The sequence below is a fragment of the Lygodium microphyllum genome, chromosome 25 (assembly GCF_053477565.2).
Source record: "Lygodium microphyllum isolate KBCC chromosome 25, Lygodium_microphyllum_v1.1.10, whole genome shotgun sequence".
Classification (NCBI taxonomy): domain Eukaryota; kingdom Viridiplantae; phylum Streptophyta; class Polypodiopsida; order Schizaeales; family Lygodiaceae; genus Lygodium; species Lygodium microphyllum.
Window position 1 is genome coordinate 4,137,003 of NC_141159.1, and position 26,389 is coordinate 4,163,391.

Consider the following 26,389-nt stretch of genomic DNA (forward strand, 5'->3'; position numbering starts at 1 on the left):
ACAACACTTGTCTTAGAATCTAGAGAGAGATCATATCAACCATAAATTATAATTCATGAAATTAGACTCTAGAGACATAATAATCAAGTTTCAACTTTCAACAATAATAAAGATTCAAAACATTGTAACCAGCAATGGATTGTCGCATTCATAATTCAACATTGTAATCAACAATGTTGCATAAGTCCAACTGGCAACAAGTGTGCATTGCAAAAACACAAAATATGCACTAAACAGTAAACTTTAAAGCCTAAATAGTAAAGATCAAAGTTACAAGAGCTCCAATTTCCAAGTCAATACTCTAAAGTTCCAAAAGGCTAGCTACTAAGTGCTCTAATTCATGGAAGATGGCTCCACTGTGCCTGAATGCTCATCCTGCTGAACAACGTCCTGCCCATCATCATCACCATCATCATCATCGTCATCTTTTTCCCAACATATAAAAGAATCAGCCTTTGCAACTGATGTAAGAGCTAGCAAGCGAAGATTGGAGCTCACATAAACTAGGTCATTCGTCTTCATTGTACCAAGACGATTTCTCTTCTTTGAGTGAATGTGATTGAATGAGCTCCATAGTTGCTCTAAACAAGAAGAGCTAATTGTTTGGCTAAGAATACGAATAGCCAAACTCTGCAACTCTGGAGCTTCCGCCCCGTAGTCCTCCCACTATAAAGCAGCCCCAATATTTGTCCTGCCCTCTAGTGCATCCTCTGTACCAAACATCCCTAATGTTTGCCGATATATAGAGAGCTGATTTTTAATTTTGCATTGCATTTCACGGCTAGGATAAAGCCTTGCAAGCAATGTGTTCCAAGCCTTGACTACCTCAAGGTCTCTTTCTTGCATCTTTCCTTGAAACTCAGGATCAAGCACATATGTTGTAGCATGCATAGGAGAGTCATACTCATTCCATCTGCTGATGCATAACTCCTTGATCTGCTCATACCTATCTGCATTTGGTTCCAAACTCTCCAACCTCTCAATCATGCGATCCATACCTTCATAGATCTTCCCAATGCATGGATCCATGCCATCTGCAAGCCTCAACATGTGCATAATAGGATCAACCATTTGGTTGGAGTGATTAACCTCATCCCAAAAATCTCTATCAGAAACATATGCATTACATAACACAGCAGTAGCAGTGGCAGCCCCAATCCAATTTTCATACTCATCACTAGCAAATAGCTCCCTAATTGCACCTTTGCAATAGTGCAATCGACCAAGGATAAGAAAGTTATATGCAAATCGTGTATCCGAGTATTTAAGAAGTTCTTTGTCACTTCTCTTGCGAAACTCAGCATGCAAGTACTGATGATTACATATAAATGTTATAATCTTGTTGCCTTTCGCAACAAGAGATGCAATCCATGGCAAGTCCCCAATATCCTTCAACAAGTTATTCAAGCAATGCGCCATGCATGGACTAAAGGTGATATGTGGATACATTGCCATTAAATGTTTCCTGCTGCCCTGTTTGTAGGTTCACCATCTGCCACAAACTGCACTACACTTTCTGCCCCAACAGCCTGCACTGCCTCGCACCACTCGGAAGCCAATACATCTGCACTCTTTCCAGTCTCTGAAGCATCATGACTACCAATGAAGTATACATCTCCACGAGAATATGCAACAACACCATGTATGGACCTATGGCGTGTGTCACTCCATCCATCTACTATCAATGTCACTCCATTTCTTGCCCATTGATTGCGAATATTTGTTGTTGCAATCTTTATGGCTACTTTCTCCTTTTGAAGCAATGTAGTCATGATAGTTTCTGATGAAGGGGGCTTATATGTGGGTCCATACTCTGCAATCTTTGTCACCATATTTAAAAAATAAGATGACCTGGCTGATTTGAATGCAATATGGTCATGGTAAAAAAAGCGTGCCACTGCTGCATCTGTTTCCTCTTTTTTCTTTGGTTCCCATGAAGTGTGCAATGAACTCTATTTAGCACCACGACCTGTTGCCATTGATGGCCCACGAGAAGGCTACGCAGCCACTAATCCTGGTGGTCTTCTGCATGAAGCACCATGCCCTGCTGGTCTTGGAGTCCATGTTGTTGGATCCACTGCTATATTTGGCGTCCTCCTGGCATGTGAATTCCCCATAGATGTGGCTATGCGGTCAAGTAACTCCTGCCTTTTCTCAATTAATACATTGGTGCAAAAACGCACCTCTTTCCCCTCCTCATGTAGAAGATGGGCTCTCACTTTATCAGCCCCGCTAGTGCGAGCATAAGGGCAAAGTTTGCATTTCCAAGGGTGAGCCCCTCCACCTCTCAATGGCACCCCTGCATCTACCTCATCCCACCATGACCAAGTAGTGCTTCGACTTCGTCCAGTTGTTGACGAAGTACCTGCTGAGGATGATGAAGATCCCATAGATGTCAATGCTGCCATCTATATAAAAGTGACAAATAATCAGTAAAGTTCAATAAAATTGCAGAAATTTGCAGCCAAAATTTCAACATGTGTGTGTTAAATTTTTAGCAATGCTAAAAACGCCAGCACTTTGGTGCTACTTCAGCCTGCATTCCTTTTACTGAAAATGCCACAAATTTGGGGCATTCTAGCCTGCATTCCCTTGCTGAAAATGCCCCAAAATTTGGAGTATTTTCAGCTCCCAAACTTGGGGCAATGACTGACTCAAAATGCCCCAATTTTGGGGCATTCCAGCCTGCAATTCCTTGCTGAAAATGCCCCAAAATTTGGCGCATTTTCAGCTCCCAAATTTGGGACAATGATTGATTTAAAATGCCCCAAATTTGGGGACATTGCAGCCAAATTTAAGTCCCAAATTCCAGAATCCAATCCTTGAGAAAGGCCCAAATTTTGGGGCAACTACCAACAACTGACGTCTGACCCAAAATGCCCCAAATTTGGGGGAGAATCGAGATAATGATCCTCGAGACTTCACCTGATCGCGGGGAGGAGTCACGCCAAGCAAGAGAGGTGGGCCAAGCAGGCGGGAGAGGTAGACGAGTCCCGAGAGTAGGTGGGAGTAGGCAGTGGGGGCAGGCGGGGCAAGCAAGATAGTCGGCGGGACAGTCGGTAGGGCAGGCGAAGCAGGCGGAGTGGGCGAACCAGGTACTCGGCGGGAGTGCAGTCGGCGCAAGCGAGCAGGAGCAGTCGACACAGGCGAGCGGGAGAGCAGTCGAAAAGCCGCAGTCGACGGGAGTGCGCAAAACGGGCGACAGCGGGCAACAAACGGGCAATCGGCGCGAAACGGGCAGTCGGCGCGAAACGCCTACTCCAATAAAGTTAAAAGTTAAAAATTAAAAAAAACTCTTGTGCTGGAACGGCCGTTCCAGACAGGGAACGGCCCTGGAACGGCCAGGGAACGGATTGGAACGGGAGGGAACGGGTCAGGAAACGGGCTGGAACGTTTCGCCAGCGTTTCCTCGGCTCAAACCCCTCGGAACGCGTTAATCCGTTCCTATGTGCCGGAACGGACGTTCCCTGTCTCTATGCCTTGTGGCCATTCAACCATTTGGATTGTAAACAATGGAGCCACACACTATATGACCGCACACGAAGGTCCATTCATCATCCACAACTCTACAGCCAAAAATGTCAGACGCAACAATCACCCCTTTGCCAAGATTTAGGCATTGATTGCACCGAGTTTTATACTAATGAAGATCCGAATCTCAATTCATTAGATGATGTGTATGATGTCCCCCAAATGGGAGAACGATTTTATCCATCCATTAGCTTTGCTACTTAGGGAGAGAAATCTTCTTTACAACAACCACAGTTGAGGTAAAACCAGCCTTCCTCCTCAAATAGGGTGGTAAATAACCTGACTAAGCACTAATTACAACAAGCATAAAATTCACATAAACTGAAAATACACACTTTACCACTTTAATCTTGGACATTGGACACCCAATTGGCCCCAAAAGTGGCGGCCCTTTCAGTATTTCTTTATCTTATATTGCAAATGAAAAGAGTACAATTGAGATCCTCTAAACTCCTCCACTAATCCAAGTACCTCTTGCTATCAAAACTAACCAACAAGCCTCCAAACCAATGTGCCCCTTGGTTTGCCTAGGGATGGGCCTTCACCCTGCTCCTTGAAAGACAAATTCATCCCTAAATCTAATATTGGCTAGCTAGCCTTCACCTGCTCACTCTCAAGATTAAGCATAAGTAGATAGAATAAAAGCAAGAAGAAGAAGCACGCTCTCAAGTTCGCACACCACAAGAATGACCTTATACATTCACTTCTCAGTTTTTAGCTAGCCACCTTGTATCTCCTATAGCCACACAAGCTCCATGGATAGCTCGCCTATAGCCACACAAGCTCCATGGATAGCTTGCCATGACACCAAGATTCCTCCACTAGAGCATTTGCATGCCCTTTGGGTCCCCTCATGCGAGACCACACGAACACATCATGTCACTCGTGACCTCGTCCTAGCATACACTTGGCACTCCAACACACCAATCCAAGGTTTGGATCGCCAAAAGATGTGACTTTAATAACACACACCAAATCCACCAATAATGAAAGAGCATCAACATGCCCTCTCTCCACCCTCACACTTGCCAATTCTAGCTAGGAGCATATACAAGTGTGCAATATTACTAGAGCAAAGAAGAATCATCCACTCCAACCACCATCAATAGACCTCGAGTTAACCAAGATGATATAGGCATGTACCTGGTCTCGTGCTCCATCAAGCATGACCATGATATCCACCACACAAAGTAGTAACATGTCTTTTGTATCTTCTTTCTATGCAAATGTGACACTATGCCACACCATTCTATCTCTTCACCTTTATGTGCATGACCGCCACTTTGCCGCATCATGATGGAGATAGAGATTCCTCTAAAGGTTGGAGCAATCCAACACCTTGGCTGAAAAGCACTAGTAAGCACATGGACACTCAACCATAGCTCCATGAGATGAGTTAGAATATTGAATCTCGCAATCACAAAGGCACCAAGATGATTGTAATGAAGTGAAATTAGAATGGACAGTACTTATATATTACCTTAGTTAGGAGAGAGTAGCAGAGGGAGTGTGAATGCCTACAAACACTGAAGCTCAAACCAAAATATAATACTTATATAAACCACCACAAACGGGGTCTTCACATAGGAATAAATGTAAAAACAAAAACATACCTAACTAATGTTCAAAGCGACACTAGCCTCATGTCAGCACCACCGATTACGAGATCAACAGCAATACATGTGACAAAGTGGGACCAAAACAAAAGATTGATGCTAGCAGACAGATCAATGGCCATAAATGGCACGACATCAGCAACGCACAAACATCGAACAACAGTGATACGCAAGCATACTCAATGCTGAACAAAGCAAGAATAGGCCGGAAACCTAGACAATGCAAAAACACAAGTAAAGCACGTATAAAACACACATCAACACAACACATAGACAATGATACATAAGATCAACACAGCAAAGAACACGCACTCAAATGCAGATCAGGTCAAGGAAATAGCAATCAAATGATGTCAAACGCAAGTTCAGAGTGACATGTGTTCTATTCCAGCTAGGTCAACAAAACACAAACACCAACTGCCAAGTCAATGGCAAACACACGACAACAGCAATGCACAAAGTGCTACACCACAGGTCACTGTATAGGCCGTCAAGGTAAGCAACAACACAAGATTAACACACCATGTCAGAGAAACAGAAGACATGTAGCACATATTGACATGGAGTGCCAAGTCAAATCCACACCTCTTGCAAACGTCGCTCAAGAGCGAGCAAGGTTGATCAAAATGTGGCGATCATAGACGATGATATGTGAGATCAACATAGCACATGGACGATGATACGTAAGATCAATGCAGCAAAGAACACGCTGCCACATGCAAATCAAGTCAAGCAAATAGCAATCAAATGACGTCAAACGCAAGTTCAGAGTGATACGTATTCTATTCTAGCTAGGTCAACAAAACACAATACCAGCCACCAGGTCAACGGCAAACACACGACAACAGCAATGCACAAAGCACTACAGCACAAGTCACCGTATAGGCCATCAAGGTAAGCAGCAACACAAGATTAACACACCATGTCAAAGAAACAAGAAACATGTAGCACATGTTGACATGGAGCCCGAAGTCAAATCCACGCCTCCTGCACACATCGGTCAAAGCAAGGTCGATCAAAACGTGGCAATCAGAGACGTCCTTTGCACATCCGTCATATACCACCAGCAGAAAAAACGTGAGACCTATACACACAAAAATGTTCCGTGAAATAAATCCCAAAACACAACCCAAAAAAAAAAAAAAACGTGTATACACAAACAAAAGCATGAGCATATCTCAAACAAACCATTAGCATCTGATACCATGTTAGAAGAGCAAAACACGCAATGGAATAATGAAAGACACAAGATTGATGAAAGAGAGAATGTGCAAGATGTAACCAGGAATAGGATTCCACTATGGCAAGAGTACAATGGTTGAGCACCAACTCACACGCTCCACAAGCTCTCTCTCTCTCTGCACACCAAGAACTTGCAAGTACTTGAATGGATAATGGACTGTGGCCATACTCCCTTCTTTTATAGACAAAGTAACTTCTTTCTCAGCTGATCGCTCCCCCTACCTGCTATTGCTTTCAACCTTTCACATCTACTGCTGTCTACAGCCTTGAAACTCCACATCCCAGCCCTAAAACTCCACATTCCTCATCCTTCAACTACCCAATCCCTTTCCTTTCCTATCCATACTATTTGTAGCTGTTTTCCCTCAGATTTGGTGCCGATTTTCACTGTTTCCAATGAGCAATCCTTCCCCTCTCTTCGTCCTTTGTTGTCCGCATTGATTTGAGCAAGTTTTCCCCACTTTTGCTGCTGGTTTCCCCTATTTCTAGCAAAGTACAATCTCCTCTTCCTCTAATAGCAGTACTAGTGCTCATGCTAGTAGCCCTGAGGAGGCCAAGACAAAGATGGCTTTGGATGATGCTGAGTGACTCTCATGAGCCATTACATGACACATCATGATATGATGATTCATAGGCCTATATTTTGCAAACTTGCTATTAGTTGATCATGTAGATTCATGTTTATGGTTTAGTGGCATTTGGATGACTCATGAGATACTGTGATACATCATAGTTGTATTTCTTTTCGAGCATTGTTTACTGAGTTACAACTCACAAGCACTCTCTTTTTTGAGTCTATATGTCATAATATGAGTCTATGACTATTCACTTTTAAGCCTTCAATCTTAAGTTTACTGTGTATGACAAGTTGTAGTTTACTATCTTACTTAATCATGATTCATGTATACTTGTCAAATCTCAATTCTCTTCTAAGTTCTAATGTTGTATTGTTGAGGAATTTAAGTGTTTTGATGTAGAGGTTCAACTAACAAGTAGTGTTACTCCATCATATATTTTTAATTATATTTATCACTATATTTCTTTTATTTTTATACCTATATGTTTTGGATCTATGTTTCATTTTTTCAGACTAGGCCCAAAACTCTATTTCACGACTCCGAAACGCGTTTCTGTTTCACCATTTCCAAAACTCCTAGCAACTATGGGGAAGACCCAAATAGTGCTAGCTTGCCCTCTTACTACTATGGGACAACTACATGGCCTAGTGTCGAGATGAATGCTTGCTGTATTGAACTCCCTACCCGTTCAATCTGGGACCACCAACCGCTACATGTCATATGGCCCCATGTTTGCAACCTCCCCTCAAAGTTGGAAGACCGTCAATCAAGAATAATCAATTTGGCTTTGAAGAAATATAAGCTCTTGCCAAAGTATTACCACCACCATGCATTTTAACTCCACTTGCATCACAAGCTCTTCATGCAAGGCCTTTATGGTCGAAAAACGATTCCTATACACTTGTTGTAAACAACAGGTAAAATTTTTGTTGACTCCAATAATAGTTTTTGAGAGTTGGCTCTAATACCAAATATGAGACATTAGGTTCTGATTGCACACCTTGAGAAACAAATAAGAGAATCCAAAGGACAAAACAATCCTCTGATCTTATATCTGTAATAGTTAAATGTGAGATTGTACATCGTATAGCTTCAACACCCTGATCCATGCACTATCGCCAACACACTCACACACTTTGTATCCACAAGGCACATCCCTACCCAATCTAGTGTGGTCACAATCAATCATGATTAAAACTTTGCTCGATCTCACATAGCCACAAACACTTCAATCCATCCTCCTCAAATCACTCACTCACACTCGTGTCATCCTGCACTCACAATCTCGCCCATGATTCACCAAGAGAAGACCATGATCACTTCTACTCACACACCTTGCTAAGGAGAAAAGAAAAGGAGACTATGTTAAACCTCTACAATCCCTGATCCTCCACTATTACAACCATGATGATTGCCCTTAATAGGCAATTCGAATAATGAAACCCAACAACCAAAACAGCATGACTTCAAGGTTTCATAACATCAGCAAAGTTTAACAAAATAGTTTTTAGGAGCAAAGAAACTTGCTCTCCAACAACTGCCCTAATCCCTCACAAACATGCTGCGCATGGCTCGCGATCATGCTATCATGCTACTATTTCTTTTTCGAGGTATATAAACCTGAGGTTACAAATGTTCACATGCTACAGAGACAGTCCTGTTCACATGCTACAGAGACAGTCCCACTTCTCCATTGAAATTGCCCAATCACTAGAGTATGCTTGGATGGTCTCTCTTTTCTCACAATTGCATGCCAAGTTTCTGGCACAAAGATTTGGTAAACAGCAAACTTTAATCATGATTATCATATACTTGTCTTTCAATTGGGTCAAATTTTGGGCTTTGTGGACAGTTTGGATGCAAAGGAAGAACGAATGGTCAGGAACTCAGTCATTTCATTCCTACAACTACTTTAGATGCTTGCTGCAGCAGTCCTTATAATAGTTGCTGTCTTTATGATGTGAACCCTCTTACATGGAGGACACACTCTATCTATCCTCCTTGTAAATCAAAGAGCTGCTAAGTGGCAGTTTCACCAAACAAAGGAGAGTGAGTGTGTGTATGTGTATGTTCTCCATTATGCACCTACTAAAGGTTCTCAACAGGATCATGACCCTTGCGATGTGGGTATGAAGGATTGCCTGAATGCCTCTCATAGAGGGACAAAAGGATACACAAAGGCTCACACTATTCATGGTGAGACTTCTGCACTAGCTCCTCCATGCGTTTTAAAAGTTACTTAGCATCCTTTAGCTTTAGGCACTACTGCAGTATGCAGATCAGCCAGTGTTTTGTCACTACCTTGAGCATCATAATACCATCAAGCTGGTTGGTTCCATATACAGCACACAACCTGACCTGGTTTGCAGCATGCATGTATTTCTTCTGCTACTGCACTCCATAGACATTCATAATGCTTGGTCCAGACATATACCAGCACATTTGGGCATCAGCCCCTTCCTCTCTCATTTTCAACCTCTGTCCTATATGTGTGATGTTCATCATGCACCCAATCAAGGCTCTCAGAAAACCCATCCGTGTGGGCAGCAGGTTACAATGCACAAGAGATCAAACAAGACTTCATGAAAAGATTGAAACTAGAAATTTGGGTTGCTGTTCTGACAATCACATTTTCAGCTTTGAGAACTGTAGCACAAACAAGACAAAACAAAAATTATACAAATCTACATGGTTGAAATTTTGTAAGCAGTGTAATGAGACAACAGCCAATATTTTCCAACTAAACTTGGGATTAATGGTAACTTCCTACAACTAAGTTCATCAACAAAAACGCTGTCACTTGCAGTGTATCTTCAAATAAGCTCACCTCCTGCTGTACAGAGCTTGAGAAATCAAATCAACTTTTGTACGTGGATCTATCATGGGCACAAAACACTCTTGCATCACACCATGAGCTACAGAAAGTTTTATGGTATGCTCAGCCATAGCTTCAATGCTTGACATTGTGGCCCCACGTTCATGTTTCATTGATTGTAAAAGCATATAAGAGAAACCGCACTCGAGGGGGTGTGCTTTCCCAATGAGTCCACGAAGACCTGTAAAAATCTGGGAAAAACATTTTGCCACATTTCAGCAGGGGAAGGCTTGCTGACTTGGAACATTGTAAGAGGCAACAGATTCAGCAAAATATACCTTTTCACACTGCTCACAACAGAACCAAGGTATCTTTGCAGCATGATTGGAATCCAGCATAGCATGTGCACGCACACAAGAAATATGGTCTGAGAAAACCCCGCCCCCCCCCCCCATGGAAAAAGAAGACAGCCAGGTAAGATAAAATTCTCCCTGTGATTCTTGAAATAAACACATAAATGACTTCGACTTACATGCAAGTTCACATTGACTGCACTGTAAAGTTGATTCGGAGGCAATGCCATCAAGCTGGTTCATTCCACACACTGCACAAGAGCATCTGGGGCAGTACCAATCCCCTTCTGGAATGACCTGCAATCCACAACGCATTGCAGTTCCTTGGTTATATATCTTCATATAAAGTTTAACACAATCTTCAACACTGCCAAGGTGAATCCAGACTACTAATTTATGGTGATCATCTCTTCAACCTGTTAGACAATCATCTAAGTGGCTCTTAACCAGTTAGACCATCACCTAAGTTAAGCTGAATCAGATCACTTAAAGATTAAAAGATAGCACCTCTAATCCAACACAGTCACGGTGATATGTTGATGGGCAATGATCGCAGAGAATCAATTCTCCACCATCCCCACACACACCACAGATGTCATCACTTGTATCTGCAAAACCTTCTCTCTTTTCTGTTATCTCCTGAACATCACAAGCTTGCAGCTGACAATCTGAAATCGACCTCCCATCATCTAAGAAGGTGTTTGCACTGGGCCGATGGAGCCTACTTCCGGCATGAGCTTCAAAGTTTGAAAGTGTAAAAATTTGTCCACAGCACTTGCAAAGAACTCCCTCACGAGTCACCTGGCCTTGCTTCATGACATGCCCATCCTTCCTGTTTAAATAGCGTACCGATTCTCTCTCTTTTAAGAGACCCTTGTCTATCAGCCAAGAGAGGACAGTTGACCTCTTGAAATGAGATGACCCACCACTATCATGCCCAGAACCTGAATCTTTTTCTCTCCTGGGAGGAGAAAGCAACACCTGCATGCGACAACCTCCTCTGACACGATGACTTTTGCTTCCCTGCAGAAGACTTGCTTTCTTCAAAGGAGCCCTGCCCCTTTTGCGCCTCATTTCTTCCTGTAATGGACTGCCCTCCCTGTCACACTTTCTTTTTTTCAGGTTTTCAGTTTGAAAAAGTGTTGGTGTGTTCTTTGATCTTAAATCATGAGCAGCATTACTTGCATCTGTGGCCTCACAGTTCGCCCTTTGAATGCCCTCCTGTTGACGAATATCACAATTTTCATTGTGATATTCTGTGAAACCACCACCTTTAGATCTTACATTGTGTTTAGCATTACTAGTGATTAGAGTCTGGCAATTCGCCTTTTCAACTTTGCCCTGTTCACGGATACCAAAAATTTCTTGAAGTTGACACGTATCATTTACATCTTCCACAGATTGAGGAGCAGTAATCAGCTTTCCAGCATCTTCAGGATGGACTACAATTTTGCTAGTTTTTGGTTCTGATTGTCCAGTAAGCAATGCAGGCTTCATCACCTGCTCAGACTTCATTTGTCTAGAAACACAATCATCCCCAACAAGAGAATTTGAGAAAAGTCGTTCCGTACTTGACACCTTTAAAGGACTACTTTGGTTTTTCTGATTCTTCCAGTGCCTGCAAGCTGAAGCCAAAGAACGATATCTAAAACCTGTGGGTGAAATGTAAGCTGTTCCATGATGACAACCTTGTCTTCCCATAGTCCATCCAGCATCTAGAAGCATCTCTTTTGCTGAAGGGTATGCCTGCCTCAACTCTTTGGCTTGCATGGAAGCAGCTGAGAAAAACCCTTCACTTTTAGGAGGATCTGTACCCTGCACATCAGGCCTACCTTTCCCATCAAGTTTCCGAAACCTTTGGCTACCTCGCCCATGCGTTCCAGAAGCAGATGCTGAATTACACTTAGTTGCATCAGGCTTGTCACATTCCTCCTGTGACAAGGCTGCACACCTGTGTCTCCCATCGCTCTGGTCAAGAATAAGGGCACTTGTACTTCTGGTAACCCTGCAACTGGGTTTGCAATCTTTCTGTCGGATTGATGCAGCTTCATATGCATTGCCTGCCAGCTTTGTTGTAGATGGAGTACGTATCTTCTGCCTTATTATGGTTCCTGAAGAACCATTGCAGTCAATCTTTCTATTAGTGGTCTCAAGTGTGCCATCATGGGAAGCAGTCGTCCCAACAATGTTTTCCAGCAAACCAGTGTCTTGTTCTAATGGTATTGTGGATTGCACTACCAAATGTGGAGGTGTTTTTCCACCACCTTTCAAGGACTTCATCGCACCTTTAGTAAGTGTTTTCACTTGCTCGCATTGATCTACTAGCTGTGCAGAGTCTTCAGAAGGCTGCACAATGGTAGGACCTTCAGCAGCAAAGACACTGCACTTCCGGGGGCTGGCAAGATTTTCACCATCAGACACTGCTGATGGAGTGAGAGAAACAAGGCCAGCTGAGTGTGGCAGATGCTCTTGAGAAGGCTCTGTCAAGGCAGCCTGAGCATTCTCTGAAGATAAATCACTTTTTACAAAAGTATGGCCCTGTGCAATAGGTAAAAGTACAGCTGAGCTTCCAGAACTTACTGGCATTAAAATTTCGTCCCGATTTGACAATCTGTAATACTCTTGATCAACTTTCAAAACTGTTGTATCCTGAGAACTGGTTGCAACATATTCCGATGCTAAACAACCAAGATTTCCAGTTACATCATTTGGATGCTCAACAGTCAAACCAACCATATCCTTATCAGTGCACCTGCAACCTAGTGAAACTTTGGTATCAGCAACAAACACTCCAGCAGACTGTGACTGATTCTGCAACAGTGAAGCTGAGGTATCCTCTCCTTCCTCTGGCTCCTGTACCTGGCAAATGTTTCTTTGTCGCCAATGCCTTTTCAACAAACTCCTACGATGTGTGCACATCCGTTTAAGAGGTCCAACATCCACCTTGCCATTTTCACTGCTCAATGACCAGTGACCTCGTATGCCCCACAGTCCAGAAATCTCATCCCAATCCTGAGAAATTCTCACATGCTTTAACATAATATGCAGCTCATCTCCTTCCTCTGGGAAAAAGATCCTGACCTTGGCATCACACTCCTTACCGCATACAACACCATCTAGAAGGATTCCTTCCCACCAAGCATCATCATAGAAAGCATCAACTAAAAGGCCTTGTGTCCATGTTTGAGGAGAGGGTTGCAAACAGTCAGGTGGTTTAGGCCTGATAAATCCCCGCATATTTTGGTTGCCTGCCATGCCATTCCTTTCACCTTGTCGCACTGGGAATTGATGTTTGATGCACTCAGGAAGAGGGATTGATTCTCGTAAGTGCTTTGTGCCATCCAACGTAAGCAAGTGATCATACTCTATAACTCTGCGGCCGTGCTTGACTTGGACAACTACTCCAGAGTGCCATGAACCTCGAAGACCCACCTCCTTTTGGCGAACCTGCATCACCAACAGCATAAAGAGCTTTGGCAGCTTGTTTCTTCCACATTAAATGTACAGGAGTGTTCAATGCATGGACAAAAAAAAATGTGCTGAATTATAGCTCTATAAACTTTCAAGGATACCTCAACTACCTCCCCTTCGAGCAGTTTCCTGTCATGGTACATAACCTGAGCTTTCCCGGCTCCACCAGGCGACGCATAAAGACCTTTTTCAATCTTCATGACACCCAGTCTTACTTCACATGTTCCCCGAGTGTCGTAGATACTTCTGTCTTGCCTAGCATTCCGATCAGAAATAAAACAAACCCGAGATCAAGTGGCAGTGGCAGAGGATTGAAGCCTCTGGATGAACTTTCGGTTCTCAAACAGACAAGACCACCATGAACCTCTGATCTGCATATTTTTCCTGTCACTGAACCTGTCAATATGCCATTGGTGCGGACGTCGCCTCACCTCCGCCAGTTTCTGTCCAGCGTGGTTTTGGGATAGAAAAGCGACAGAAACAATGTGGAAGCAGCCAAGACAACTCTGATCAGATGCATTTTCTCCTCTTGATACTCAACCAAGCCCCGACATTAGAAATGGAAGAAGGAACAAAGGAAACCTTCTTCAGAGATCTCTCTCTCTCACAAACGGACCGGGGCGGGGGGGGGGGGGGGGGGGGGGGGGAACGGGGAGTGTAAGGCTAAATGCAACAGAGAAAGGGAGAAAGGATCCAAAAGCTCAGGAGAGAGATGACAAACGACTGGGATTAAGCTTCGTAATTTGTTCCTAGACGATCTCTTTAGCTTAAAGTTGCCAACATTAAGTATCGCACTCGCATGCCATGCAAGCCCAGTTGGCTGTCCACGTGGACCTGTAACGATAAAGTCTCTCATTGTCTGCAGACAAGATACAAGAATGTCTACCTTAATGTACCTCATTATACTCCGTGCCATAAAAGACCAAGCAGGCCGAACGATCCATGCCATAAAAGGTAAAGCAGACCAAGCATCCTATCCTTCATTACGTTTTTGATGCGCCTCGTCCTAATGAGGAAGGAGGCATGATTACCGTCATCACGACCAATTTTGACCGTTTGAATCCATGGATGATTAATCGATGCATGGCCTTGGACCTTCATCAATGAAATGACATTTGAGACGCCTTCCGTTGAATCACAAACGAAGACCACAAAATCACCCAAGAAAATGTGAACGATTTGTACATTTACTCTAAATGGAGATCTTCAAATGTAGATGATATGAGTTGTAAACACTCCAAAGTCATCCACATTTACTCTAGGAAAAGGAATATCCTCTAAATGGATCTCCAAAAGAATAATCTTGCATACAAACTTCCTCTAAACATTCATCCAAACAACAAGACTTCATCTCTTTAGAAACACAAACATAAGAGTAAACCTTTTCCATATCATTCTCACAAACAATACAAGAATCTTTCTTCTACGCATATTATTTACAAGCTTTTGTGAGGGTGCAAGATGGTAGTAATAGAGGCACAAATCAACCCTCACCAAAAGTTGCCACGTGGGCTCTCTCTCTCTCTCTCTCTCTCTCTCTCTCTCTCTCTCTCTCTCTCTCTCTCTCTCTCTCTCTCTATGCCCTTGTGCATTCGATGGCACTGCCCATACAAGGTTTCTCTCTCTTCATCTCTCGAGCTATGCACCCCCACACTCTCTCTCCCCCCTCTCTCTACATGAAGCCTCCCAAAAACCTTACAATTTATAAAAACCATATGTGCTTAATCACGACATCCATGGTCAAGTCTCGAGCCTTGCATGACTCCCCATTGGGCTCAAAGATCTCTTGCAAGGAAGGTGTTTGGAACTCATGGAAGGAAAAAGTGAAGAGTTGGGTCCCACGGATTAACTTGCCCCTCTTTTGTGAAATGCATATGGACATTGCTTTAAGCCTTAGGAAGTTGGTCTGTTTGACTCTACAAATAGTGTTACAATGGTGGTTCTAGCTTTCAGCTTTTACATATGCAGTAGGCTATATACCCACTAGTTGTGTTTTGTGTAGCATTACATCATTACAAAGCACAAGAGGTTTCGTGATGCTCACTTCACATTTCTGTGAGCTACAAGAAGTAAGCACATAGTTGTTTCTCTGTCATCACAAAAAACAAAGAGGGGTGCACTCTATTAGATGACAATCGTGCTAATCTTGCTAGTCCTTCACAACGGAGTAGAGAACATGCTTCACTCGACATGGCTGTGTTTTTCTTTGGGGGGAGGTTGGGTTGAAGAGAAAGAATAAACTACGAACATGTGACATCATATGTGTATACTTGGATGTTTATGTATACATGATGGTGGGTGTGAATGAACACACATACTTATTTATTAATGCAAATATGATAATGCAAGTTGTAGGGGACAAATTAAAATGTGCTCAATGCTAAGTTATGGTTGCTCACCTACTTGCAGTGATAGAGATTGACCATGTGGAAGCATTCTCACAAGATAGCCATGTGGAAGCATTCTCACAAGATAGCAAGAAAGATTGCTCAGGAGGTGGCCTGTGCTAACTTGTGTCAAGAGATGCCTATTAGAGGCAAAGGGTTTTTGGATAGTAGTCCCTCAACTTTGATAGCATGTTGGTAGTAGAGCTACACGGATAAAGCCATCAAGAAAGAGCAATGCATGAAGAAGTGGAATCGAGGCAAGAACGAGATGGTCACAACAAAAGGTAAACTACAAACAGAAGGGCCCTATTCATGTGCAAGAATCGCCATATTACTGCAGCTAGTCCACAACACCCCGTTGTATCAGCCCTAGTCCTAGCCTTAGCTTTCGAAAATAGGTTATGTCTACTGTATGGAGAATGTATGGCCGTACGCGCGGGATGGCTTTATACTTCGGACTGGTAGCTTTGGTATCTGGTCGCCTGTGGCCCTCTGTGTATCTCTTATTTTCTATACACGTAAATAGGCCGAGCTTGGGTTTGGGATTTGGTACTATCGGTCTTTCAATACTTGCTTTCTGCTGGTTTTGCATCATCGCATACTTGCTGTAGCACGCAACTCAACTCATGCTTGATAGGCTGTATTAACTATGCAAGTTCTTCATGCCACAAATCGCTTGGCAATTCGCGGCGGCCAAACTTTCAACAGTAAACCACAACCAACAAGATTGCTAGCATCTGGCAATGTCGACCGAAGCACCTTTCTGCATGCGGTGAGTCACGTCTGCAGGACCAGCAGAAGGCCGCGGACCGAGCGGTCACTGAGGCCAAGCCAGTCGAGTAGCCACCATGGAACAACTGATTGAACGGGAGCTACATTACTGGAGGCATCATGGGGCTATTTGATGGGGAAGTGGACTCTCCTATTGCAAGAGAGGGCGAAATAGGGACCTCGAGCTGTCTCGTATGGACGACATGTACAGATAGCCAAACTAGATGGCCAAGAAGACGAAACGCGATCGACCAACACTCCGGAAGGAGCCCAACTCTCCCGGTAGCATCGCAAAGGAGAAGAGAGAGCTCTTCATAGCCTTGGTGGTATTGAGAAGAAGCGGAAGAGATCACTTAGCTAGTTGACAGAGCAAGAGATCAGTCAACGAGAGCGGTGATTGGGAGGATCCGGAAGGGATTGCTCTTACCCCCGTGCATGGGAACCCACGAGAGGCTTGCGAGAGGCGAACGCAATGCAGGTCTAGCGGGCCAAGAAGATTTCAGAGGGCCAATAAGATTTTCAGTGGCTCGAATGGTTGAAAGGGAAGCATGTCAGATGGTTATCGTTATATTTCTGGGTTCCTGTCGTCTGTAACCTACCCTATTATTCAGCGCACATGATGTTAGGATTCAACCAACAACAACAAGTTATGTTTGGTGTAATTTTCGAATCCAATCCTCCGAGAATTCTGCCACCTCAAAAAGAGGGCTTACCAGAAGTTCTCCCCATGGTTTTAGGAAAACCCCTAGTTAACCGCAAATTTGTGAAAAATGGCTTGCCACATAGTAAAGGTCAACCATGGCGAGTTAGAGAGACCCCATATGCAAGGGGCTTCAGAGAGATGAAGGAAAGACTCGTAGACTTGTGAGAATTCAAATGCCAAAGTAAAAGGGAACCAAGAAAGGGAAGAAGACTCATAGACTTGTGAGAATTCAAATGCCAAAGTAAAAGGGAACCAAGAAAGTGGTCCCTTGCATGTATGTCCAAGCGATTGAGAGATGAGCAAAGTATTTTGTTTATAATGGGGCTGAAATTATATTATAAAGGAAAAATATATGTACAACAAAATTCCAACTGAGGGCATATTTCAAGGGCTAGCCTTAAGATAGTTTCAAGGACTTGTAAAAGACTCTGCACACTCTCTTTACTGCCAAAAGCTTTTAATGCCACTAGTACTTGACTACGGAATTATGATCATTTGTCCATGGAACCACAAAGGACTTGACCCTCCCAAACCTTAAATTCTGCAAATATAATTGCCTTGATTGTGTCCCAAAGCTTGATTGTGGCTTCACCCTTTGTTCCTCGCCCAAAAAGGATTAACTTCAGTCATAACTTTTAGAGAAGCCACCCTTTCCAAGCCATAGTATGGCGTTCCTTTGCACAAAAGATGCTTCCCCTTGAGTTAGGTTAAAATGGTCCCTAACCCCATTGATCTCCATAAAATACGTATCCCTTTGATCCCGTAGATCCTTCCACCATACAAGACCCTTCCCAAACAATCTCATTAAATCTTCAAGTCCTCAGTCACCGATTTGGAAAGTGGGTCAAATGCATAGCTACACGTCCATATGATTTGCATAAGGGATAAATCTCCTCTTCTATCCTGAGCTCCACACCATGTGGCTTCTTTGAATATCTCCTACTAAGCCATTAGCAACTTTTGGGAGACCTTAATATTGCTTACTTTTAATCCTTTGGCCAGAAAGCAGTGTCCATCCAATGCAAGTTGGGCACATTCACCCCCTTTATGCATTAATGCTTTGGCAAGCCATGACCTCAAAAGCAGTGACCAAGGCTAACTCTCCTTCATCCTTTTAAAGAGATTGAATTTCAAAGCTTTAGCTTTAATTGCCAACTTAGGTAGGCCTAGTCCACCATCCCTTTGGAGAAGCTGTAATCAGCAACCAAGCAATGGCTCTCCACCCTCTTTTCTTTATGGACCGATTCCATGAAAGGGGTGAAATTTCCCTACTGATGCTAGCCGAGGTGCCTTGGCTAAAGTTAATCACCATGGAAAGGAAGGTTATCATGGAAGCCAACATCACCTTGATGATGACTAGTTTACCTTGAAAGCTGAGTGGGCAACCCTTCCATTGATCAAATTTACATTTGATTGTCAACTCCATCCAAAGAGCCCTCTGCCACATGGTTACTCTAAACCCAATAGGGCACCCCAAGTAGCAAAACAAGTGTAGATGTGGGATTTCTTTGAAGCTTAGATTAGAGATCCAATCCATAGACTTATTAAAGCCCAAATACATTAGCTTAGTGTTGGGAGCACTTATTCTAGATCTAGAAAGTTCATGAAAATTGACATATACTTCCATAAGCGATGATATTGAATGTTCATAAGCCTATATTGAATTTGAGTTATCATTAGCAAGAAATTGGGAGACAATTTGCTTACCATCCCAACACATCTATAATAATTGCAAAGATGAGAGGCTCTATTGTGTAGTCCTACATTATGGATCTTTTAACATAAAAGGGTGCTGCACAAATTCCATTGATGAAAACAACTATAGTAGCATTAGTAAATAATACATGAATCATCTTGAGAAACTCATCTCTAAAGTCCAATTCCTTTTGAAAAATGAAGCATGTGCTCATTCAATCAATTGTCTTTTCAAAATTCATGTTGATAAGAACAAACTCTACCTAGAGAGAGAGAGAGAGAGAGAGAGAGAGAGAGAGAGAGAGAGAGAGAGAGAGAGAGAGAGAGAGAGAGAGAGAGAGAGAGAGAGAGAGAGAGAGAGAGAGAGAGAGAGAGAGAGATCACCATCTATAGAAAGGATTAAGTTTAATATAGCATTGTGAATTTGAATAAAGCCATGCTATTGTAGGTGAATTACATGACAAAGAAGGAACTTGATCCTATTCGCTAAGGCCTTCGCCATGATTTTGCAAACTACATTTAAACATAGGAAGAGGCCTTCGTGCATCAATTTTGACTCTGCCAAGGGATTTGTGAATTAGCTTTATTAGGTCTTTATTGAGATCCTTTGGAAATTAGCCTTCCTCCTAAATTTTGCTGACTAATTTTTATAAGTTAGAGGAATAGGCATCGCAAATCACTTTGATAGACTTCACAATCAAAATGCCATTTAAGCTTGGCAACTTTCATATTTTCATCTGGTTGACAAGATATTGAAGCTCTTCAATTAAGAAGGGGTTTTCTTCTACAATCCTTCCTTGGGTTTAAGGATGTCCCTCTCCATTGCTAAGACATCTTTCAACTTCTTTTTAAAGTCAAGAAGAGTCATTGCTTTGATTCTTGCAATCAAATGTAAATGCAATGTGAAGGCCTTTGCAATGTGAATGTCATCCTTGATGAGCACTTCTCTCCATTGTAGAGACCTTAAAAAGAAAGTGCTTAGGCACCCCCCACCAAATACCAATTACCTTTTACATGTATCTTCTTATATTTAATTTTACATTTTTGCATGCCATTAAGGAAATCCTCCACTCCTTTGAGAAGTTGATGCAAGTAATGATTAGCAAGATGAAGAACAAGAGCCATAAGAATGCATTTCATAAAGCCTTAGCAATTGGCTACCGACAAGCATACTTTGTCTAGATCTAGCCTTATCCTTGACATACTCTTTAGCTACCTTTGAAATAGTAGCAATGTAGCTCATTCGTTTATTTATAGGATGGCAACCACACTTACTTTCTTCTAGGTGTCACTAAGCTATTAATGGTAATACTCCTCCAATAAAGATGTGTCAAACCTAAACAATGGGGACCCAACACCATCAATCTTACCTCCTCCCAATCTCAAGGTACAAAGGAAAAGAATGTGGTTGGATGAGGTCATCTCACATAGCATCAATCACCTGACATTATGCACCATTATTAAGATATATAATCCAATTTAGCAACTCTCTACATTGTACTCATAGGCTTATTGTGCCACAAATAGGGAAGCTTCTTGTTGCTATTGGAGGCAACTACTAACCCAATTATCAACCACCGACATATCAGCGGTCTTCATCGAATAGAGTAATTCACCCAATACAATATAATACTCATTTAATAAGCTTTCTCTTCAGCTCTTCACATAAACTAGCTCCATTTGTTGGACCATAGATTGATAATATTAAATCTTTTACCCACCACAAGCTGATGTGATGGCAATCGCATTGCCATCTCCTTTGCTCCACTGCACTACTAAACTAACCAATATCATAGTCCCTCTGTTGCCTTGACCACAATAGTTACCAAAGGCTTTGTGACCCTTAATCTAAAACTTTTGTGCTTCCTCAATTCTTAATTAAATCTCTTGCAAGCCATGATGTGCGGCTTGCTAGTTCTGATCATGAGCCTATATGTATCCCTTTTGGACTTTCCTATTAGGCCCTTGATATTCCAAATAATCATACTTAACCTATACATGGTATACCTATTCATAGATAAATAGCTTCACTTCACCATCGTCTTCTTAATCTAGAATGATGAAATACTTCCTATTGACTAAAGGCTTGCACACAAGCTTCTTGAGTGATGTTTACCGCAGCACATAATGTTTACCGCAGCACAGAGGAGCAAGAAATGGAAAAAGGGAAAAAGAAAAGGCGCCTTAAATGGCAACTAGACCCGGGAAAGAAGTCTTGGAGTCGCCCAAGGAGAGTAAAAGAATAAAAAGCGCACCATTAAGTGCGAAAACACTTCCAAAACCTTGTAAAAGAGCGCCAGGCGCACTCCTGTGCAAATTGTATGCATTAGTTAGGGAAAGGATAGACTAGAACGGTGGGAAATGAGGAAATAGGCCTAGGCTAATGGCCGGCCATGTAAAAAAGGGGGATGGCTGCCCATGGAAATTAGGGCATGTATATAAAGTTGGAAAGTGAATGGGAAGCTCATTCTTGTGTGTGGCAAAAGCTTCTTCTTCTTCTTCTCTTGTTTCTTGCCTTCTTGCTTGTGCTTGAGAGAGGGATTGAGAGAGTGTGAGGGAGTGAGGGAGTGATTGTGTGAGAGTGAGGGATCTTGGAGAAGAAGCTCTCCATCTTCTCCTCCTCTCTTCTCTTTTCTTGACTCGCGCGTGGCTATGGAGGATGAAGCTCATGGGAGAGGGATTGAGGTTGCTTGAGCTTGCCTCAAGGATTGTGGAGCTACCGGTGTGCAAGAAAGAGGAGGGTACTCGATCGAGCATCAAGGTAAGCTCACTACACCCGTAAGGTAGGCATTGCGCGTCGACTATGTGAGAGGTAGCCATGGCTGCTTGGTTCGAAATACTTGAGCAATAAGTGGTCCGTAGATCTTGGGGTAGAGCTTCAAGCTCCCCTCCATTTTGGTTCCGTTGCCAGGACCGACGGAATCGAGCCTTGAGTGCCGCGTGCATCAGATCGAGCATGGCAATAGGGTTTGCAGCCTGAACCAGTGCTCGAGCTCGAGATAACTAGGAGATTTAGGAGGTTTTAATTCGTGGAACAGGTAAGTATTTGGGTTTGTTGGAAGCATTAGATTAGGACTACTGTTCTGCATTTCTGTTTTTCATATTGTCTACACTAGATTAAGGTTAGATTAGGGTAAGAAAAGAGAAAACAGGGTATCTGGTTGCTGTTGGAAATAGGAAAACAGGGACCCAGATTCAAGTTTTTGGGTGAAACAGGGACAAGGGACTGGCTGTAAGGTTTTGCAGTGCTGGGAAAGGACCTTAAGAGGCTTGGGAGCCAGGACAGACCTCATTTCTTTAGTTGGCCTTGTGTGTGTGTGTGTGTGTGTGTGTGTGTGTGTGTGTGTGTGTGTGTGTGAGAGAGAGAGAGCTTCTGGTTCACAGGACGAGGAAACTCGACCCCGATTCTAGGCGCATTCGATTCGTGCTGCTTCACGTGAGTCCGGTGTGTTCCATTAGTGCTCTAATCAGTTGTGGGAAGTCTGTGGTGATTGAGTGCAACAGGCATTAGGAAGGATTCAAACGCGTCGGAATCGCGCCCACCGCCGACGCAGTCGGACCAACCCGCAGTGGTCCGATTACCGTCCAACTCCCAGAATCGGATTGTCCGACTGAGATAGAGTCGGACCAAACTGGTCCGATTGCCATAATCGGACCAACCCGATTAGACATGCCATGTGGCACTCGGACTGCCCATTAGAATCGGACCATCGTAGTCGGACCATTGGGGCTAGACTCGGACCAATCCATAGTCAGACCACTTCAAAAGTAGGACCATCCTCCCGGTCCGATTCCCAGAATTGGACCACCAGGGTTGGACGATTCCCAGAATCGGACCAACCCCGTCCGACTGTTAGAGTCGGACCAAACCGGTCTGATTGCCAAGATCGGACCGTCCAACTCCCACAGTCGAACCATCCCTGTCCGATTCCCAGAATCGGACCATCTTGCCAGAACAAAAAGATAAGGGTCTTTTGCTGACCTTGCCACAGACCTGACCCTAGGACGCAACCCTGAACACCCCCAAGACCCAGTTCGACCATTAGGACCATAGAGGCTAATAGAACTTAGGGTGCGGAAAGATCGTAGGATAGCCGGGAACCGAGTTGAAAACTCAAATTAGGCTAAGAACGTGGGTAGAAACAAGGTGGAGTTTGCATTAAACGCTTTCTGCATCGGCATTTCACTTTTGTGCTCCACTAAACCTGCACAGCAAGAAAAGAGAAGAGCCTGTTTTCGCACCAAGCACCACAAAAGTAGTAAGCACAACGTGTGAGTAAGGATTGCCACTGCTTTCAAATAACAAGGAACACATCTAGATACCTAATAACATTAAGGAACCCACTAGTAGGAGAAGACCCCAAGACTTAGACAAGTGCATGAGCGCCCTACTAGTAGTACCTGGAGAAAACACAAAGACACCGGAAGCAACAAGATAGAGGAGTGGAAGTTGCCGGAGCTGATTGGATTCATCGACAATCTCGTGGAGCTGGAAGCAGAAACGATGTCGGGAACAAGAGGCGGCCAAGGGGAAGACCAATTAGACTTAGGAGAATCTCCAACCTCAGTCCAGGAACTGGTCCACGACTACGATCTACTCACCAAGACCGTGATCCAAGGTAGACCTGTAGAGGAAGTAGTGGCTAAGTTGTAAGAAGAGAGAAGAGCTATCAAGAGAGAGTTGGAAGGCATAATTGCCTACAACCATGAGCAAAGGGCTAGAAGGCTGCACCAAGACGTGGATATGTACGAGGCTAGACGAGTACTAGACCTAGCTGGGGCAGCCAAGTCCGGACCGAACGTAGAGAGGGAATGGGCAACAGAGGCTGGCATGACGTTGAGTGAACTAGTGGCAACGCGACTCATGGACAATACATCCGTGGAACAGAGTGCTACTGCCCTAGCCACCGTGCTACTGTCAGGATTGGGAGTCACGCAAGGGGCTAAAGGGTAGGCTAGAATCCCCATAGTAGCGAAACAACTAGCTCGATACGAACCTAGTAGTGACCTGTACAGCTTCATGGAGCTGTTCGAGCAAGTATGTGAGGCTAACGGTCTTATTGACCTTGCGCAGCGAGCTCAAGACTTCAGCCTGTGCTTAGGCAACAAGGGGAGGACATGGTACTCTAGTCTGGATGACGCAGAACGTACAAACTTCGCTCGCCTTAAGGGCCTCTTCATCAAGAGGTTTTCGGAGGCAGGGTATTCGGATAGCCTCATTGTTAGGTTGATGAATATCAGTCAAAGGGAGAAGGAGGACGTTAGGGATTACGTCACTTAGGTGCGCAGTCTCTACAAGAGAATCCCTGCCAATGAGCAACCTACCGAGAGGGCAGTGTCCACAGTATTCATGAACGGGATTTGGAGCGAGGAGCTCTACAAGGCTTTGGCCAGTAACTCCACCTTACAACGAGACGTGCTAGCTCGAATCTTCGAGGAGGCAATACGTGTAGATGATCAACTTAGGGAACGCACCATGAGGGCTACCAACCGAGATAGTACAGGCCAGAGGCACCCTGAGAGATCAAAGGGAGAAGGAGGACGTTAGGTTGATGAATATCAGTCAAAGGGAGAAGGAGGACGTTAGGGATTACGTCACTCAGGTGCGCAGTCTCTACAAGAGAATCCCTGCCAATGAGTGACCTACCAAGAGGGCAGTGTCCACAGTATTCATGAACGGGATTTGGAGCGAGGAGCTCTACAAGGCTTTGGCCAGTAACTCCACCTTACAACAAGACGTGCTAGCTTGAGTCTTCGAGGAGGCAATACGCGTAGATGATCAACTTAGGGAATGCACCATGAGGGCTACCAACCGAGATAGTACAGGCCAGAGGGACCCTGAGAGATCAACCACCTTAGGGGAAAAAGTAACTGCTAGCGTGCAGGACAAGGAAAAGAGTGTAGACCATGACCAAGGGATGGCAGATATGAGAATGGAGATTGCATGGTTGCAAGAGCTCATTAGAAAGCCTGTGAGATCACATGTACAATGTGTGTACTGCGGCGGCAATCACCTCCCAGTGGAGTGCCAAGATCCTAGATCTCGGCCATGCTCAAATTGTGGTAGATTCGGACATGATGCAGCGCATTGCAGAATGCCGAGGAGATTCCCATACACACAGCATTACAACTCTCCATACTTAGGTAATAGGCCACCTAATTTCTTTGGCAGGGAAACCCAGTTAGCTCTTCCAGCACCAACTGACTCAAGACTTGTCGTGCACCCAACTGGTATACCCAGGCCACCAAGGCCTTTTGTGACTCACCCACCTAGCGATGCTCCTGTTCACTTTCTGGAGGATCCTAATGAAGAAGAGGCACATGTCAATCCGTATGTATCCTACGACGAGGAGGGCAACCCATTCCTAATGGACTATTGGCCAGTGCTAGTGATGGCTTTAGGAAGAGGATGAGGCAGAGGCTTTGGAGGACCTAGCCAGGATCCAGTCACCCATGCCATGTTTCATCACGCTGCCCGGAGCAAGTACAAGCTAACAAGGACAAAGCGGATCTCCGATGCACAAAATCACACATCTGTTCCCTATGACTGTCCTAGGCGGAAGCCATCAACGAGCGCTGCCAACATGCCATCGGTGCCTTTGGGGCTCTTTGGAGTGGAAACTTTTGGTAGTGAGGATACGCCCATCCCGCTACATGCTATGATGCGAGCTCAAACGAAACAAGCAGGCATCTCCTTGCCAGGGCCAAGTAACCTTGATGCAACCTCAATAGGGAAGAAAAGCCGGAGGAGACGAAAAAAGAGAACCGATGCGAAGATAACCCTTAAAACTGAGGAAACGACTACGCTGGTAAAACGAGAAAGAAGGTCACAGACGCAGAGGCAGAGACCTCGGCTCCTAAGACAACAGAGCTAGGGAGTGCCAAGGTAGGGGAATATCCCCACCCCAAACGACAACTCAAAGCTATAGCCAAGGTCAAGGAGTGGGTCAAGGACGCCCAAAAGCACCTCGAAGATGCTGAACCCATATTGGATGACCCTATGGACGATTTCTCCAATGTTAGCACACCAGTCTCACCCTCAAAACTACAGGCTGGGAGCATACCTGCACCACTAGGAGCGACTCAGCAGCGAGGCCGGGGGGAAGCTTACCAGGGTAGACAGAATGCATGGCCTAGAACTGCTAGCCTCAGAGGAAGACAAGGGTCCAATAGCCTCCTCACAACTTTGATGTCCACTCCAGTAACTCTAAGCTTGGAGGATCTGCT

The 26,389-nt window shown here is 44.0% G+C and overlaps 1 protein-coding gene across 2 annotated transcripts in view; it reads right to left on the reverse strand.

Annotated features, from left to right (window-relative positions):
* Positions 1–14,233, reverse strand: part of LOC148013853 (uncharacterized) — a 162,684-nt gene extending 148,451 nt beyond the window's left edge. For both annotated transcript variants that reach the window (XM_087667392.1, XM_087667391.1), the window contains exons 1-5: positions 13,708–14,233; positions 10,643–13,582; positions 10,315–10,432; positions 10,121–10,209; positions 9,795–10,033 (exon numbers count right to left, since the gene is read on the reverse strand). In XM_087667392.1, coding sequence (XP_087523518.1) covers positions 9,795–10,033; positions 10,121–10,209; positions 10,315–10,432; positions 10,643–13,582; positions 13,708–13,806 — 3,485 coding nt within the window. In that variant the 5' untranslated portion in view covers positions 13,807–14,233. The remainder of the gene's footprint in view (positions 1–9,794; positions 10,034–10,120; positions 10,210–10,314; positions 10,433–10,642; positions 13,583–13,707) is intronic.
* Positions 14,234–26,389: the final 12,156 nt, after the last annotated feature.